Genomic DNA, 15,818 nt, shown 5'->3' with positions numbered 1-15,818 from the left:
TGATTATCATGGAACAATATGAATACTGTTTTGCCATTAGCTGTATTACCGCTCTGAAAGTAACGCCAATCGCCCTGACTATAGTACAGTACTTTAATGGTGACCCCCAAATATTTTTCAAATGCAGGGATGTCGCTAAAACTTACTAATTGATCATCAGGGATGCCCAGTGCTGCATGTATGTTTTTAGAGCGGCTCAGTAAAACACCATCAGTGACATCCGTGTCGTCCATCAGGGCGCACACACTAGCAGCCAAACACAGATTTGTCGTGTAATTGTTAAAATCATACAGCCATTGTCTCTTTTGTTTAATGATCTGACTGCTCGCTATAGATTTCAAGCGCCTTTTTTGTTTTACACCACCGCGTCGGTTTTTAATGATGGTGACGACTAGCTTTAGCGAATTGGATGCTATGCATTCACTGTTACTTTGAAGTGCGCGGGCAACAGCATTTAAAAAAAATTCGGAATTAAAATCTTCACGGGTTTGTTTTGTAGTGAAAATAGGGTCTAAAGTATCGACGGCATCAAACCTTAACTGTACAAAGTCGCCAGGTTCAATGTCCCTGATGATTCTATCCAGTAATGCCTGAATGCCTTCATGAACAATATTCAAGCCCTGTTCAAATGATCGTACACGCTCCAAATTTACAAATCTAAAATGATCTGTATGTATATGTCCGTTGAAATTGCGGAGGGCCCTTTCATGATGATGGATGTGTTGCAAAAATACTGTATGATCGGGGCGCCGCACATTACCAGCAGCGGCAGCGTCTGAGGCTTGTGAATTTTGTGTAGATGCATGTGCGGCATCTGCAGAGCTGTCTGGGCTATGTGAGTGCTGTTCTGGCTCTTGTGACGACGGCAGGGGTGTCTGTAGAGGCCCTGCAGGACACATGCCACCACGACGCCTCCTAGAGCATAGCGCCCGTCTAGCGCTGACCAACAATTTTAGAGCCCTCTTTATAACTCTAGCCCTATTATACCTGGCTAGTGTTAGTTTAGGTGATTTATGCATGCCGTAGCCGACCATATTTAGTCATAATGGGGTCGCTGTAGTTGTTATCTCGCCATCCAGTAGCAGGCTCCGGAGTGCGTATAGTTCGGCCTTATTAGCCTGTGTTGGGCTTTGTGTTGATAATAATTTTTCAAAAGTATCACAAAAAAACATTATTTTGGGGGCCCATAGTTTGTAGCGTAAGTAGCGGACGAAGTGTTCCTGAAACACAAGCATTTCAGCGGGGCCCCAGCTGCGGGATTCATGCGGCAGATCTGTAGCTGGCGCATGAATCCTTGGCTTTTTACACACCTTAAGCTCTTTACACACCTTAACATCCGCCAGTAGCGCCCTCTTTGGCCGTTTCTTAACATTAACAGAGTTAGATACACAGACATGAGATGGGCCGCCTAAATTAGAGGCTCCTGAGGGACCGGGCCCAGAGGCATTAGTAGGTACAGTTAGACATGTCGCTTTCGGTTGCATAGTGTGGGGCATACGTATAATGAGCGGTTCTACGGATGGTTGCTTACCATCAGCGAGCTGATCAATCTCGCGATCATACTCTTCACGAGTCATCGTGGCTATGGCACCCACGGCGCAGGATGTGGTTGGTGGCTCTGTAATATGCTTTGTTTTCCGCTTATGTTTTCGGGGTGCCTCGATCACTTCTGGATATAGTAGCGCTGGGCCATTCACACGGTTGGTCGATGACTGTTCGGTACTTGAATGGAGTATTTCACGATGGTACGCCGGTACAGTGTTTCCTGCGTCCTGCACCACGCAGATCGGTGATAGCGGAGATGTTCTAACAGCGCCATTAGCCGTCTGTATTGCCGTCCACACTGGTGCAGCGCCATTATCGGTGATCTGTAGCGGCTGTAGAGGTACTGGAGGTGTTTTTCTCATGACTTTGTGTTTAGCTGCAGGAAAGATTATACATGTGTCAGATATGTGCGAGACCGCCGCAGGTCGCTGCGCGTAGCTGCAGGAAAGATTATACATGTGCCAGATATGTGTGAGACCGCCGCAGGTCGCTGCGCTTAGCTGCAGGAGAGATTATACATGTGTCAGATATGTGTGGGCCCTGGATCTCAATGGTGAAGCACATGTATCATTGACTGTACAGAGACTGTGCATGTATACCAAAATATACACTTACGGGCTAGCGGCGTGTGCTGAATGATTGCCGTGGCGTCTTCTGTAGCTTCTGCGAGGCTCTCCATTAGCTCCGGTATATTCTCTTTTGTGAAAATTCTTCTAGGCTTCAGTTTCCAAGCTATAAATAAAGATATAGGCCTTAGTAGAGGCGTGGTGGATTTTCTCAGAGCTGTTGTGCAAAAACACGTTTTCATATGATTCTTACCTTTTCCTTTCCGGCGCCCCGGTCCGAGCTGTTTTTTAGGGGCTCTAGAATCAGGGCTGTTTCTCGGTGTGGGGGTCTGGTACATCAGTTCCTCAACAGGCAGCTGATTGTGTTCCGAGATGGTTGGTTCTGGAAACATGTCGACATCTGTAAAGAATTAATATATATATATTTACACGTCTAAATACTTAAAAGCTATATACACACACACACACACACATACACGCAGACACACAACGCACCTATGATGTCCTGAGTCAAATCCCACACAGCAGCGGCACCTGCATTAGTGTTACTATACTCAGCTCCAGGTGTATCACACTCCAGAGTAGGCACGCTGAAGCTGTTTAAAAAATCATCGCTGAAGTTTCTGATAAAGTCATCTACAGCATCGGAGGTGTTCCTGCTAAATTCATCTACATTATCGGGGTTGTCCCTGATAAATTCATCTTAAACAAGAAAGAATAAACAATATAAAGATAATATAAAATAAACAGCCCTTACTTAGAATGGGACACTAACAGATACATGTATATAAATCTTGAAACATACCTATTACCAAATCCTCAGCTTGGCTGGAAAAAGCCGAAAAATTTTGGGATTCCATCTAAAATAAATTATCTGTGTAAATTTTTTGTGCAATCTATATTAACCACACGCCACCACTCGTCAAACTCATTTATATACCCCAACAAATAAAACTGCGCCCCGTGTATAAATATGCTTATACTAAGCAAATCATGGGTAATACGGCTAAGTCTTTCTATATTAATTATGCGCCACAAATATGGTTTATGCGGTAAAACTATATTATACAGCGCCACTAAATATGCCGCTACTGTATAAATATGACTATAAATATGTCTATGTTAAACAAAACACAGGTAGTAAGTAAGCGCTGCATACGCTAGTTAGGGCGTATTAACAGTTATTAACTACTGTATTACATAAATTATGTTATAATAGCTGCCCGCGGATAAGTCTTTCTATATTAATTATGTACCACAGAATATGGTTTATGCAGTAAAACTAAATATGCAGCTATCCACCAGTATAACACTAACTTATTAAACAAATAACATCCTTAATTATGGTTTTGGAGATGCATAGTTAAATATAATTAAGCATTTGTGAATAATAAGACAACTGTCTTATATACTTACATTTAGAATAGCACGGCTTTTAGTCTAGACTGGCTTCTGGTGGATGTCTGCTGTACTTAGTGGTACATCCAGCTGTATTTATCCTGAGTGTCAGAAAACAGCTCACCTGTTAACACCCAGAAACACACCCAGTTACGCCCCATCACACGCCTTCTGTTAACACACAGAGCACAACCATACATGCAATTAATGCATGCATTAACTCACGCATGATATAGCCGGATTAAAACAGGAATTTTTATACAGCTGAATTTCTGAAAGAAGCAGGCTGTTGATTAATGAGCCACAATAATTTTAATCAATCATGACGTCTAAATCGTATGATGCCATATTAGAAAAACAATATTTTACAAGCGAGGCACCCGGATCGTTCTCGGGTATTGACAAATTATTTAGAGCTGCAAGAGCGCGCGGAATAAAGAAATCTGATGTGATTGCTTGGTTGAATAAGCAAGACACCTACACGCTACACAAGCCTGCTAGAAAACGCTTTTTGACAAATAAAATTTACATCTCGGCCATTGATGCGCAGTGGCAGGCGGATCTCGTAAGTTTAATTGACTATTCAAGGGAAAATGATAATGTCAAATACATCCTGACGGTGATTGATGTTCTATCGAGATACGCATGGTGCGTGGCCTTGACAAACAAGACAGGCGCTAGTGTCGCCAGATCGTTCGAATTAATATTTCAAAATGATAAGCGCATACCGAAGAAACTGCAGACGGATCGCGGCAAAGAATTTATAAATTCAGCACTCAAGCAACTATGTAATACGCACAATATTCATCACTTTTTTACAAACAATGATGTAAAAGCCGCTATGGTCGAGCGTTTTAATCGCACATTAAAAACCCGTATGTGGCGCTATCTTACGCATCATAATACCTTTAGGTATATTGATATTTTACCGGATTTGCTACATAGCTACAACCATACGTACCACTCAACGATCCGCTGTAGTCCCGCGTCTGTGTCAGAGAGAAACGTGATGCAAATCTGGCGCAATATTTACAGTTCTACTATTACTAATAAACCGATTAAACCGTCTTTAAAGGTTGGATCTCATGTCAGAATATCGCGCTATAAGTCGCCCTTCTGTAAGGGCTATGAGAAGACGTACAGCGAAGAGATTTTTTTAATTACCGCCGTCTCCAATAAATTTCATAAACCCCTTTATAAAATCAGTGATTTAGCCGGGGAGGCTGTAGAGGGGTCATTTTATAAGGAAGAGCTGCAAAAAATACCTATGGATGAGGATCGTGTCTATAGAGTAGAAAAGATTTTGAGAAAAAAACGTGTCAGGGGTGTGAGTCACTGCTTTGTCAAATGGCTGGGCTACCCCGAAAAATTCAATAGTTGGATCCCGGCCTCGGAGTTGACAGATATATAACAATGGAAGCGGGCTCGTTTTTCGTGACATTACCCAGTAATTCGTCAATTAAAATGTACCCCGAAAACACAATATCGGAGTACAATACCAAGTTAGCGCGGGCCGTTCATCTTTCAGCAGATTATGAGGTGGCGTTAACGGAAATACAGTACCCCCATACGTGGAACACGTTTGAAGCTTTTGAAGGGAGCTTCTACACGGCTAAACACGGCGAACCGTTAGTACAGTATCACATAAAATCAGGATTTTACTCGTCCATTCCTAAGCTAGTTGGCGCGGTCAATGCCCGAATAGAAGCGCTGTATTTATCTACGCCGGCCTACAGAATACGATATGATGAGCTACGCCGCGATGTTATCCTGCCCCACCCATCCCCTATACAGTTTGCTCTGGGTACTAAGCTAAAATTTATTTTCGGACTGCAGACTGTCGATGACTCCCCCGTTGCTTTAATGCCGTGGAATCGCCGCTTTTACCCCGATTCAAAGGCTGGTTTTTATTCACTTTTTGTATACACTGATATAATTCAACATCAACTTGTAGGTGACAGTTACGTTCAACTGCTACGAACCGTAGAAGTTAGCGGCGATGATAATGATATTGTCACGGTGCGCTACTCACGGCCCGATTACATACCGCTGTGCAAGCAACACTTTGACTCCATAAACATTACAGTCATGTCGGAGCAGGGCACGCCGGTTAAATTCAGATACGGCAAGTGTATAGTGCGATTACATTTTAGACCTCGCCAGCATTGACACGATAAAATGCTGTCTCAAAGGGTGTATGGAGATCCTGCTGTTTATGCCCGCTACTATACTGCCCAGTCGGGGCACGGGCTAGAGGGGTTCCGCGGGAGCGAGTACATGTATGGCTCTGGCCTGGCAGGGCTATTTAAAGGCTTATTTCGTCGCGCCGTGCCGCTTTTCAGAAAAGGCTTAGAATTAGTAAAACCACACGTTCAGACGGCTGCCCGGAACATCGCTGCAGATGCCGTGACATCAGCATCGACTGCCCTTATGAAAAGGATAAATACACCAACCCAGCAAGACGGCTCTGGGATAATCTATGTCGCTAAAAAAGCCCAAAAAAGAAAGCGGCGCGTTTGCCCTCCTTTACCGCCGATGCTCATGAATAAAACTACATCCAAGAGACGCCCTCTTCAGAAACGAGTAAGACGCTCTGCGGACGACATCTTCTAATCAGTTATCATGGCTTTCCTGCATGACGCTTCTGTAGAGTGCGCAAAATCTGAACTGGATATTTTTGCCGTACCACCGACTCAAACAAGCATCGAGAAATCTCTATTTGTAGACGTATAGCCGGTTGCTGCTCTGTCAGACAATGGACCGTTGGAGTTTTACATATCTGGTAGCGGTGATTATTATTATGATCTGAACAACACGCTGCTGTACATAAGCTGTCGCATCGTGAAGCAGGATAATACGGCCATCGCCGATGGTGCGCGTGTGGCGCTCATAAACTACCCTCTAGCCACTCTTTTTAACCAGGTCGATATTACTCTGGGAGACCGACTTATCTCACAATCGGACAATCTCTACAGCTATAGAGCGTACATAGAGACCCTTTTAAATTACAGTTCACAGACGCTGGCATCACAATTTACAGCCGGTTTGTTCTATAAAGACACTGCGGGACATCATAATGACAGGCGCCTGGATGGCGCAAATGCAGGATTTATCAAAACAGCCAGTGCCGCTTCTCGCTCAAAACCCATCGATCTTTTGGGGCCCATTTTTGGGGATATATTTAACCAGCCAAAGTTAATATTGAACGGCCTTGACCTTAAGGTTAAGCTGTCAAGAAATAAGGATACTTTCTGCCTCATGTCCGCAGAGGCCGAGCCGCTGAAGGTACAAATCTCGCAGGCGGCTCTCTATGTGAAAAGAGTGCAGGTATCTCCGGCTGTCCGAATCGGCCACAGCCAGGCCCTCCTAGCCGCAACAGCCAAGTACGCTGTTGACCGAACATGCCTGAAAGTGTACAGCATCGCCGCAGGGACACGGATCACGAACCACGAGAACCTCTTCCTAGGACAGATACCAAAAACTGTTATATTGGGGTTTGTAGATAATGAGGGCTTCAGCGGTTCTTATACAAAAAACCCACTGGACTTTCACCACTACCACGTCAACCACGCGGCATTATATCTGGATGGTCAGCAGATACCCGCGAGGCCTTATAATCCTAATTTTAATGCTGATTTAGCCATCAGAGAATATATGGCGCTTGCCCATATATCGGGCAAGCAAAAGGCTGATTGTGCCATGGCGATAGATCGTGAAGAATTTATGGCTGGCTTCACGCTATTTGCTTTTGATTTATCGCCTGATCAAGAGCCTGGAGGCCATTTTTCGCTCATTAAAACAGGTAATCTGCGTGCTGAAGTCCGCTTTGCGATAGCGACACCCCACACGATAAATATGATTGTCTTTGCAGTCAACCACACCATTCTGGAAATTAATAACAGGCGAGAAATCTTGTACGATTTTAATTAAGCAACGATGGACAGTCTGCAGCTTACAGTTGTAGCGCGGTCTGATAATTATACAGACCGCATATTCGCTGGTGTGTTTCCGTGTGATTTGCTTCCGGAAGAAAGAGTGACTCAGAGACCCGCGGCATATATTGTGAATACAGACCCGGCGAATCAAGCTGGCCGCCACTGGATATTAATCGTACTCTGCGACGATAAGACGGGCATATTTTTTGACAGTTACGGCTTCCGTGCGGATAATATTATCTTTCCACGCGCTTTTGTGACATTCCTGAACAAGAATTGTTATTCTTATTGTTATCAGAGCGCACAAATTCAAGATTTGTATAGCCGTGTATGCGGTCATTATTGCATATATGTATTATACCATTTAGCGCGAGGCTTTCCATTTAAGAAGGTTTTACAGCATTTCACGTCTGACTTGCAGAATAATGATTGAATCGTATCAGATTTTGTGACATCAAGATTTTCAGGCTCGGCCCTTTGTTCATCGCGTTATCAGATTCCGCAAAGATGCATTTGTCAGCATCATGCTGTTAGCTAACTTAAAATTTGAGATGCTGTTTTATTGTGAGAAATAAAATTTATATTCGTATAAAACACACCGCTTCTTACTTGCTTGTGTTGTAACATTGGGGCATATTATATATATATATATATATATATATATATATTTACACTCAGTCATGCCGTCTGTTACTGTATACCGGCTGTAATCCACATATAGTCTGTAAAAGTTCGAATTACAGTGCCATGTAAATACACGCCTAAGGTATAAGCATAATTATAGATAGCACAGTCAGCTGGGAAATTAATTGAGAAACGAGTCCGGTGGTAACGCTCAGCGATCTGCAGTAATTCAATATAAAATGGCTATTTTCATCATGTGATAAAATAATGCAGAATTAAAGAAATCTGGAATAATATATGTGGATGTGGCAGCGCCACAAAATGTTAAAAATGTTAGTAATTCAATATAAAATGGCTATTTTCAGAATTTGTCATTACCACTTGCCATGACCCGCAGATAACCCTACATAACCATAGTTAATGCTCAGTAGAAACACAAATAACTTCTCAGATGCCAAGGTGTTATAAACCACTGACCCGCAGTAGAAACACAAATAACTTCTCAGATGACATCTACAGACACAAAAAAGAGAAAGCAAATATCAAACATGGTGCGTTATAAAAACATAAATAATACACACTGCCTGGGCAAATGACCCGCAGATAACCCTACATAACCCTACAGGTACAATACATGTACAAACAGAAAATCTGTCTCTTCTGTTTGTGAAAATAAACATTTATTGGGAAAGCGAATACAACAACAATTGACCTAGGTATTATAAACCTCTGACCCGCAGATAACCCTACATAACCCTACAGGTACAATACAGTTACATACAGAAAATCTGGCCCTTCTGTTTGTGAAAATAAACATTTAGTTAATGTTCAGTAGAGACACAAATAAACAGCTTGGTGTGTTATAAGTTCTGAACTATATGGATACACTGTGAATAAAACACAGCTAACAGAATCAAACTCGAGCTACGTATAAAACAAATACGTGAATAATATCAAACTGCAACAAATTAAAGTATATCAAACAATATCAAAAGGGGAAATCAAACAAGGAGGGACAGCTGGCTGACAGGAGGAGGGGAGGGGTTACACACTTTGATACACTTTGATAGGGGCGGGGCACCTGTCAGATTGAGTTTGACGAAACCACCCGATGCTACACTACTCACAGCTGAGAGCCTTAGCTAGAGGAGCTCTCAACTGGGCAATTTTACCAATGCACTGCCAAAAGGAATTTATACTGTTAATAAGCAGGTGAAATGCTTCTATTTAGCACAGGATTAGGAGAATTCAGATGCTGCGGTCTTTTGGCTTCCCTGTCACGTTAAACCAGTGACACTTGGACTTGTGACCACTTTTACTCTAATGTCGGAATCAAACTTTCCAACATGATTCCCTTGCACTGTATTTTAACTTCATTGTTGTCTAAAAACCTATCTCTAGGAACAAATATGAAATAAAGTAATATTCAATACTTTTTGATCTACAAAATGTTTAAGGAGTTTTCTGACCACTTGGATCTACACCCATCAGCAAAATGGGTCATTTTTATCCTAAGAACAGAGCAGTAGTGTGCATGCCTGATCACTGCTTTATTCATTCACTATATGGCTACCAGAAAAAGCATAGAGAGAAGCTCTAAACAACCCCACTGGGAATAAATGGCATTTGAACTGCTGCTCCATTCTAAATGGGGATAAAAATGTCCCAGTGTGCAGTCGGACCTGCACCAATCTATAAGGTATCACATATCCTGTGGATAGACGATAACTTAGATATAAGGAGGAATAAACTGACATACTAAATATTAAAATGGCACTTAGAATAGCTGAATTAGCAGTGTGAAAAGATCGGTGCACATGAATTGGCATATTTAAAGGCAGTGGCCAAGCACACAATCTAGGAATAGAAGGTCTGGAACACAGATAAGTTTGCAATGAAGGAATCTTGTACACAGGAGACCAACTACTAGTATAAGAATCAGCTGCATTTGGTTTGAAAAATAGATTCAGTGCAGACTTTTGATGTTTCTTCAAACGTACATGTTAGATGCAACTCCTGCTGTTAAAAGAAAGTACACACTCTATTTGCATAAGTTGAATAGCCTAAAGGAGAATACGGTAGGGCGATGTGTGCTGACTATATAAAGTTTATTGCCAGATTTGAGACAGGGAGTCAACACCGTTTTTATTTTTCAAGTATTTATTTGATAGTGAAAATTACATACTGTATATCACAATACTAAGAAAACATGTTTGACACACAGGTCATCACACTACTGTTATTGTGAATTTTATCACTTTAGTGTATGCACTGCTGTATCAAAAGAGACAGAGGGTATTGAGTTCAGTCATAAAAACAAGAACGCTAATCATTATAATGGGAATGTGTCACCTGAAAATGACCTATTGGTTCAATCAGGTTTTATGTCAAACTTATTTTTAAATTTAAAAAAAAAAAAATTTGATAATTTTCTTAATATTTAGAATGGTGACTAGGTCTTATACTAGACTGAAGACTGACATACACATTAGATAGCTGCAGGAAGCCATCTTGGCCCGTCTCTCGTGCTTCAGGTGGAGCGCTCCTGTGTTTTCTATGAGAAAGCTGCCTACAGACATCTCTGCCAAGGCTTATCACCGAGAGAACAAAGTGATCAGCAGTCCAAACTCAGATATGCCAGATTGACATAATGCCCAACGATCAGTTGGCTGATGCCCCCATACACATTGGAGCTGCGGCCGAACGACATTAGTCTAATATGTGTGGGAATATTCACGCTTCTAGTTCTGTACAGATGACTTTTCGGCAGCCTTATCATCACAGATATATTTACCATATATAGTACATAACACAAGTTCCACAGTTCACATTAAGGGATATCACAGCTCCCCTCCTCCCCCTCTCATCACAATTAAATTTGCCCAGATTAGAGCATGCACAGATTATACCTCTATAAAACAAATAGAGTCTACATCAATCGGAAGAAGGCACTACACAGAAACGCGCGTTGGGATGGGTGGCACTACGGTCTTTCAGGTAATTCCTCAGGCACATACAGTATGCACTTTATTTTTATGGTCATTGGTCTTGACTTCTTTTTCTATTGTGGCAGTTAGCTTCTATGGATTTTTCTTATGTTCCTAGTATGCCTTTACTTTTCGATATACTTCCTATCTACATTACTCATATTGACACACTCTGTGGCACAATGCACATGCACTTTTGAGCTGACCGATATGTTCATAAATGTTTACTTTGCCTGTGGCTTTTTGTTGCCTGTTTACAACCGTGGTCTCATCATTTTGGCTTACCATTGTCATTTCCTCGCCATCTTTCTCATGTTTATACATTATGTGTTTTTATTGTTATGTCAATAAAGTTTTTTTTACTTTTGGTACCTTGGTTCTTAGTAGTGCTTTTCTCCTGATTTTCATCAATCAATTGTTGTTTATGGCCATGTGAACAACAGGAAGAGTCTAATTTTAGGCCACGAGAACAGTGTGAACGTTGCACAATTTTTGATTTGTTTTGTTGAAAAAAACACAATAAAAATATTTAAAATGTACATTTAATATAAAAACCTAATTGAAATAATGTGTAATTTTATGATGACACATTCCCTTTATGATAATAATCACCTAAACACGACATGGTATTACAATGTGTCCATTCAATTTAAGTTTTTAACATTTAAGAGACTGTATAATTGTAGATGTGATCTTTGGTGTGGCAAACGTTGAGAAAGCCTCGTAATTACTTAATGATATGTGTGAAAATAAATGTTCCTCCAATATGATTGTATTACTAGACATGTACAAACATATCTTACCAAATAATAATGTAGATGAAAACATCGACACGTGCTTGAGAGGGGTGTGAACGTAAAACAATTAACTTTTTTTCCATTTGTGATACTGTGATTTTTGAAGTTCCAGCCAGCTTGCTGAGAATGTCACGGCTTTTGCAGGTTTTCTATTTTTGAAGTGAAGGCCTCTTCCTGAACCCTTAACTTTTCATTTATCTCAGCCTGCAGAGAGAATGAAAAAAGGATTTAGGGAAAAGCTGCCCTCTCCACTGTACTTTGTCTTTGTAGGTTTGACATATCCATCTAGCCTTTACATTGCGATTACACTTCACATGCCTTCCTGTTTTACAGACATTACAAAACACCATCCTGCTTTTAAGTGATAAGTGTTATCATATTACTGGACATAATAGGGATAACGTGTAGTTGAGGCATACGGTCTACTATATAATATCCAACAGGTAAAACTAGATTTTAAGAAAATTAATTGCCAATTATAAAAATATTGACACCCTACTACTGATTGACATCCTACTACTTTGCTTTGTAACCCATTAAATTATTTATTGACCCTGCACTGTTTAACCTCTCTATTGCCAACTGATTTTGTTATTGGTTTCATTCCTCTGGTTTTGATCCCACCTATCTTCCTGACCTCGCCCTTGTTTGCTGACTCTGTCAGTGGTTAGACTTTTCTGGTTTTGACCTGGCTTGGTAACTATCCTTCTCACAACTCGCTCCACTGATCAGCCGCTGCTACATGGATGTAACACAGAGGCCTTTGCCAGATCGCTGCCCTGACATGTAAAGCAGAAATGCTAGTGCAAAACATTAAAGCACCCCATCCAGCGTTTATTTCTTCATTTAATTTCATTGTTAGATTGGTATCAACTAATGCATGTTCCCTGCTTCTAATAATATACTTATCAGCCGCTATCTTTGTCTTTTCCCAGCCCCGCTCCGGTCAGAATTTGCCATATTGTGACTGTAGCTTCTGACTCAGAGGAAGTAGGAGGTAACAGTCACAAGTTCTCAATGTAAGTCTATATGAGCCTCATTCTGGCACTCATAAACTTACATTGGGAAGTAACCTACGGTTCGTCCAGCAAACTTTAGAGTGATCTGGCAGGTCACAAACAGCAGAAGATGGTCGGAGTGGCGCCGAGAACAAAAGAAGATTGCGGCTGGAAAACATATTACTAGAGATACGGAGCTTAAATTTGTAATACCACTCTGCGGTGAAATAAAAAAAACAAAACGCTAGAGTGGTGCTCTAAACATTTCCATGGAAAATTTAATAATGGAGGGCTCCCTTGCCCCAGTTTTACACTTTGTTTATACTGTAGAGAACACAAGGAATTCAAATCTACATATGAGAAGGATGCAGCGCTGACCCTTTATATTATTGTAATACATATATAATATTAAAATGGTTTATATTACATTTTGTAACAAATTTTGGAAACCTTTTTACATTTACATTTTATTTCATGTTATCATTAACTTCAAAATTTGACATAATCAATACATGTTGAAACAGATTCTCAACTTTTCAACTGTATTCTTTCCATAAAGGCAAGCTTATAACTTTAGCTTGCTTTCACATGACCAATGACCAACATGACCAACATGTTAGGGCATGTTAGGTTAGGCTATGGGTTGAACTAGATGGACTTATAGTCTTCCTTCAACCTTAATAACTATGTAACTATGTAATGTACAATATATAGTTCCCTAGGGGAACTAGTAAAATGTAAAAAGTATTGAAAAAAACAAAAAAACTTAAATTACCCCATATTTCCCAATACAAAAAAAGTTAATTTGTTATCGGCGTGTCTGTAAAAAGCCATCAAAATCTAAAATTAATTAACACATATCATAAGCAGTGCAAAAAAGAAAAAAAAAACAAAGTTAAAGGAATACTGTTGTTTGGTCACCACATAAGCTAAAATATACAATAAAAAGCGACCAAAACATATGTATAGGACCCAAAAAACTAATAATAATAATAACTAGAGAGTAGAGATGGGTGAACTCGAACAGTAAAGTTCGGCATCCGTACCAAACACCTACTGATCAGGCATGGACACCCAACACAGACTTCCCCAGGAAGTGAGAGCTATTGTTCGTGTTCTGTCCCCTGAACACCCGGTGTTTGTCATGCTGTCATGTGCATGACAGCATGGCAACACTGCTTCTGATGGGTGGTAAAATGATTATCACTGGTCAGACAGCCACGGTTCCCACGCTGTCAAATGACAGCATGAGCCTGCAGCTTTGATCGGAGGTAAAAAGTTTACCTCTGGTCACTGGTGTCAGCTGATGGGACTACTGCTCCCATCATCCTACGCCTGCTGCTGCCAATATCAGCGAGAGCAGGCGGTAGCTGATGGGTGTATTCATCAGCTGGCGGCTGTGCTCTAAATAAATAATTTTAAAAAAATTCATAGTGACTCACGCTGTAATCCATCTGTGCGACATGTGCTCTTCAGCATGAATGGTGGCATTATGCGACCGTTCATGCTGAGAAGCAAGAAAGAATAAGCTGCAGCGATCGCAATTCACTGTGAGAAATTTATCCTAGTGAACTGCACAGAACTCACAGCCGCACCATAAGACTTTTTCTCACTGTGCCAGCAGTGATCTTACTGAGGTCACCGCAGTTCATTGGCCTGGCAGGGAACACAGCCTCAGTGACCTGCGGTAACCTTGATGACGTCACCGCTCCTCACTGATGCTGCGCTTTCGGCAGCTCATTCCTCAATTGTTTTCAGCCTGGATGGTTACATCTTGGCACTGTCCAGGTTGAAAACTGTTTATCCCCAGACATGGATTACAGCGTGGAACAGAAAGTCAGACAGGTGAGGGGTATGGTTGTTTTTTATTTTTGTTCTTTTACAGGAGACATTGGCTTCAATGAAACTGGGCATTAGGTGGGTATTTTCGTTGTTTATTATTTTATGTTTTTTCCAGGAAACGATGACTTCAATGGAATGGGCATTAGGTGAGTATAACTGTGTATGTTGTTTTTAAATAAAAAAGTAAAAGTCTGCTTTTTATTTAAAATAAAGGACTATATACTTGCTTTATTTTTATTTAGAATACAACCACAGGATTAGTAATGGATAGGGGTCTTATAGACAGTTCTCCAATACTAAGTCGTGGGCATGATGTTACTAGACAATACCATCAACCCCACAAATATGAACCCCACTTGCCACCACCACAGCAAAGTGGGAAGACTCAAACAAAGTGCCAGAATTGACACATCTAATTGATGTGCCTTTTTGGAGAGACTGCGGGCTCCTATTTTTAGGCTGGGGGGGCAATTTCCATGGCTCCTTGCCATCCTGAGAATACCAGCCCCCAGCTGTCTGCTTTAGCATGGCTGGTTGTCAAAAATGGGGGGACCCCAAGATGTTTAAGTTATTGTTTAAATTAAAAAATACGGCATGGGGACCCCACTATTTTTGATAACCAGCCTTGCTAATGCTGACAGCTGAGGGTTGCAGCCCCCAGCTGTCAGTTTTGCCTACCTGGTTATCAAAAATACAGGGGAACACACGTGTTTTTTTAAAATTATTTATTTAGAGCACAGGCACAAGCTGATCAATACTCCCATCAGCCTCCGCCTGTTTTAGTTGTTATTAGTGGCAGAAGGCATAGGCTGATAGGAGCAGTAGTCCCATCAGCCGACGCCAGTGACCGGAGGTAAACTTTTTATCTCTGATTACAGTTGTGGGCTCACATTGTCATTTAACATAGTGGGAACCACAGCTGTCTGACCATCGGTAATCATTTTACCGCTGATCTTCAGCATTGTTTGCCGCGCTGTCATGAATATGACAGCGTAGAAAACACTGGATGTTTGGACCCCCAACCAAGTGAATGGAGTCTGGGTTCAGGTTCTGGTACTAGTCTGGTACCCAAACCCAAAGTTTTTTTCAACTGTTTAGCCTAACCCGCTGGACATCCAGGGGTCCA

The 15,818-nt window shown here is 41.3% G+C and overlaps 1 protein-coding gene across 1 annotated transcript in view; it reads right to left on the bottom strand.

Moving 5' to 3' along the window:
• Positions 1-10,221: 10,221 nt before the first annotated feature.
• The window catches only part of CABCOCO1 (ciliary associated calcium binding coiled-coil 1), a 194,010-nt gene continuing 188,413 nt past the window's right edge, over positions 10,222-15,818 (bottom strand). Inside the window, exon 7 of the mRNA XM_069753618.1 lies at positions 10,222-12,056. Within this exon, the coding sequence (XP_069609719.1) occupies positions 11,982-12,056 (75 nt within the window). The 3' untranslated portion in view covers positions 10,222-11,981. The remainder of the gene's footprint in view (positions 12,057-15,818) is intronic.

Source organism: Ranitomeya imitator, chromosome 2, assembly GCF_032444005.1.
Source record: "Ranitomeya imitator isolate aRanImi1 chromosome 2, aRanImi1.pri, whole genome shotgun sequence".
NCBI classification, from domain to species: domain Eukaryota; kingdom Metazoa; phylum Chordata; class Amphibia; order Anura; family Dendrobatidae; genus Ranitomeya; species Ranitomeya imitator.
The sequence above is the reverse complement of the archived record's forward strand: the minus strand, read 5'-3'. Positions and strand labels throughout refer to the sequence as shown.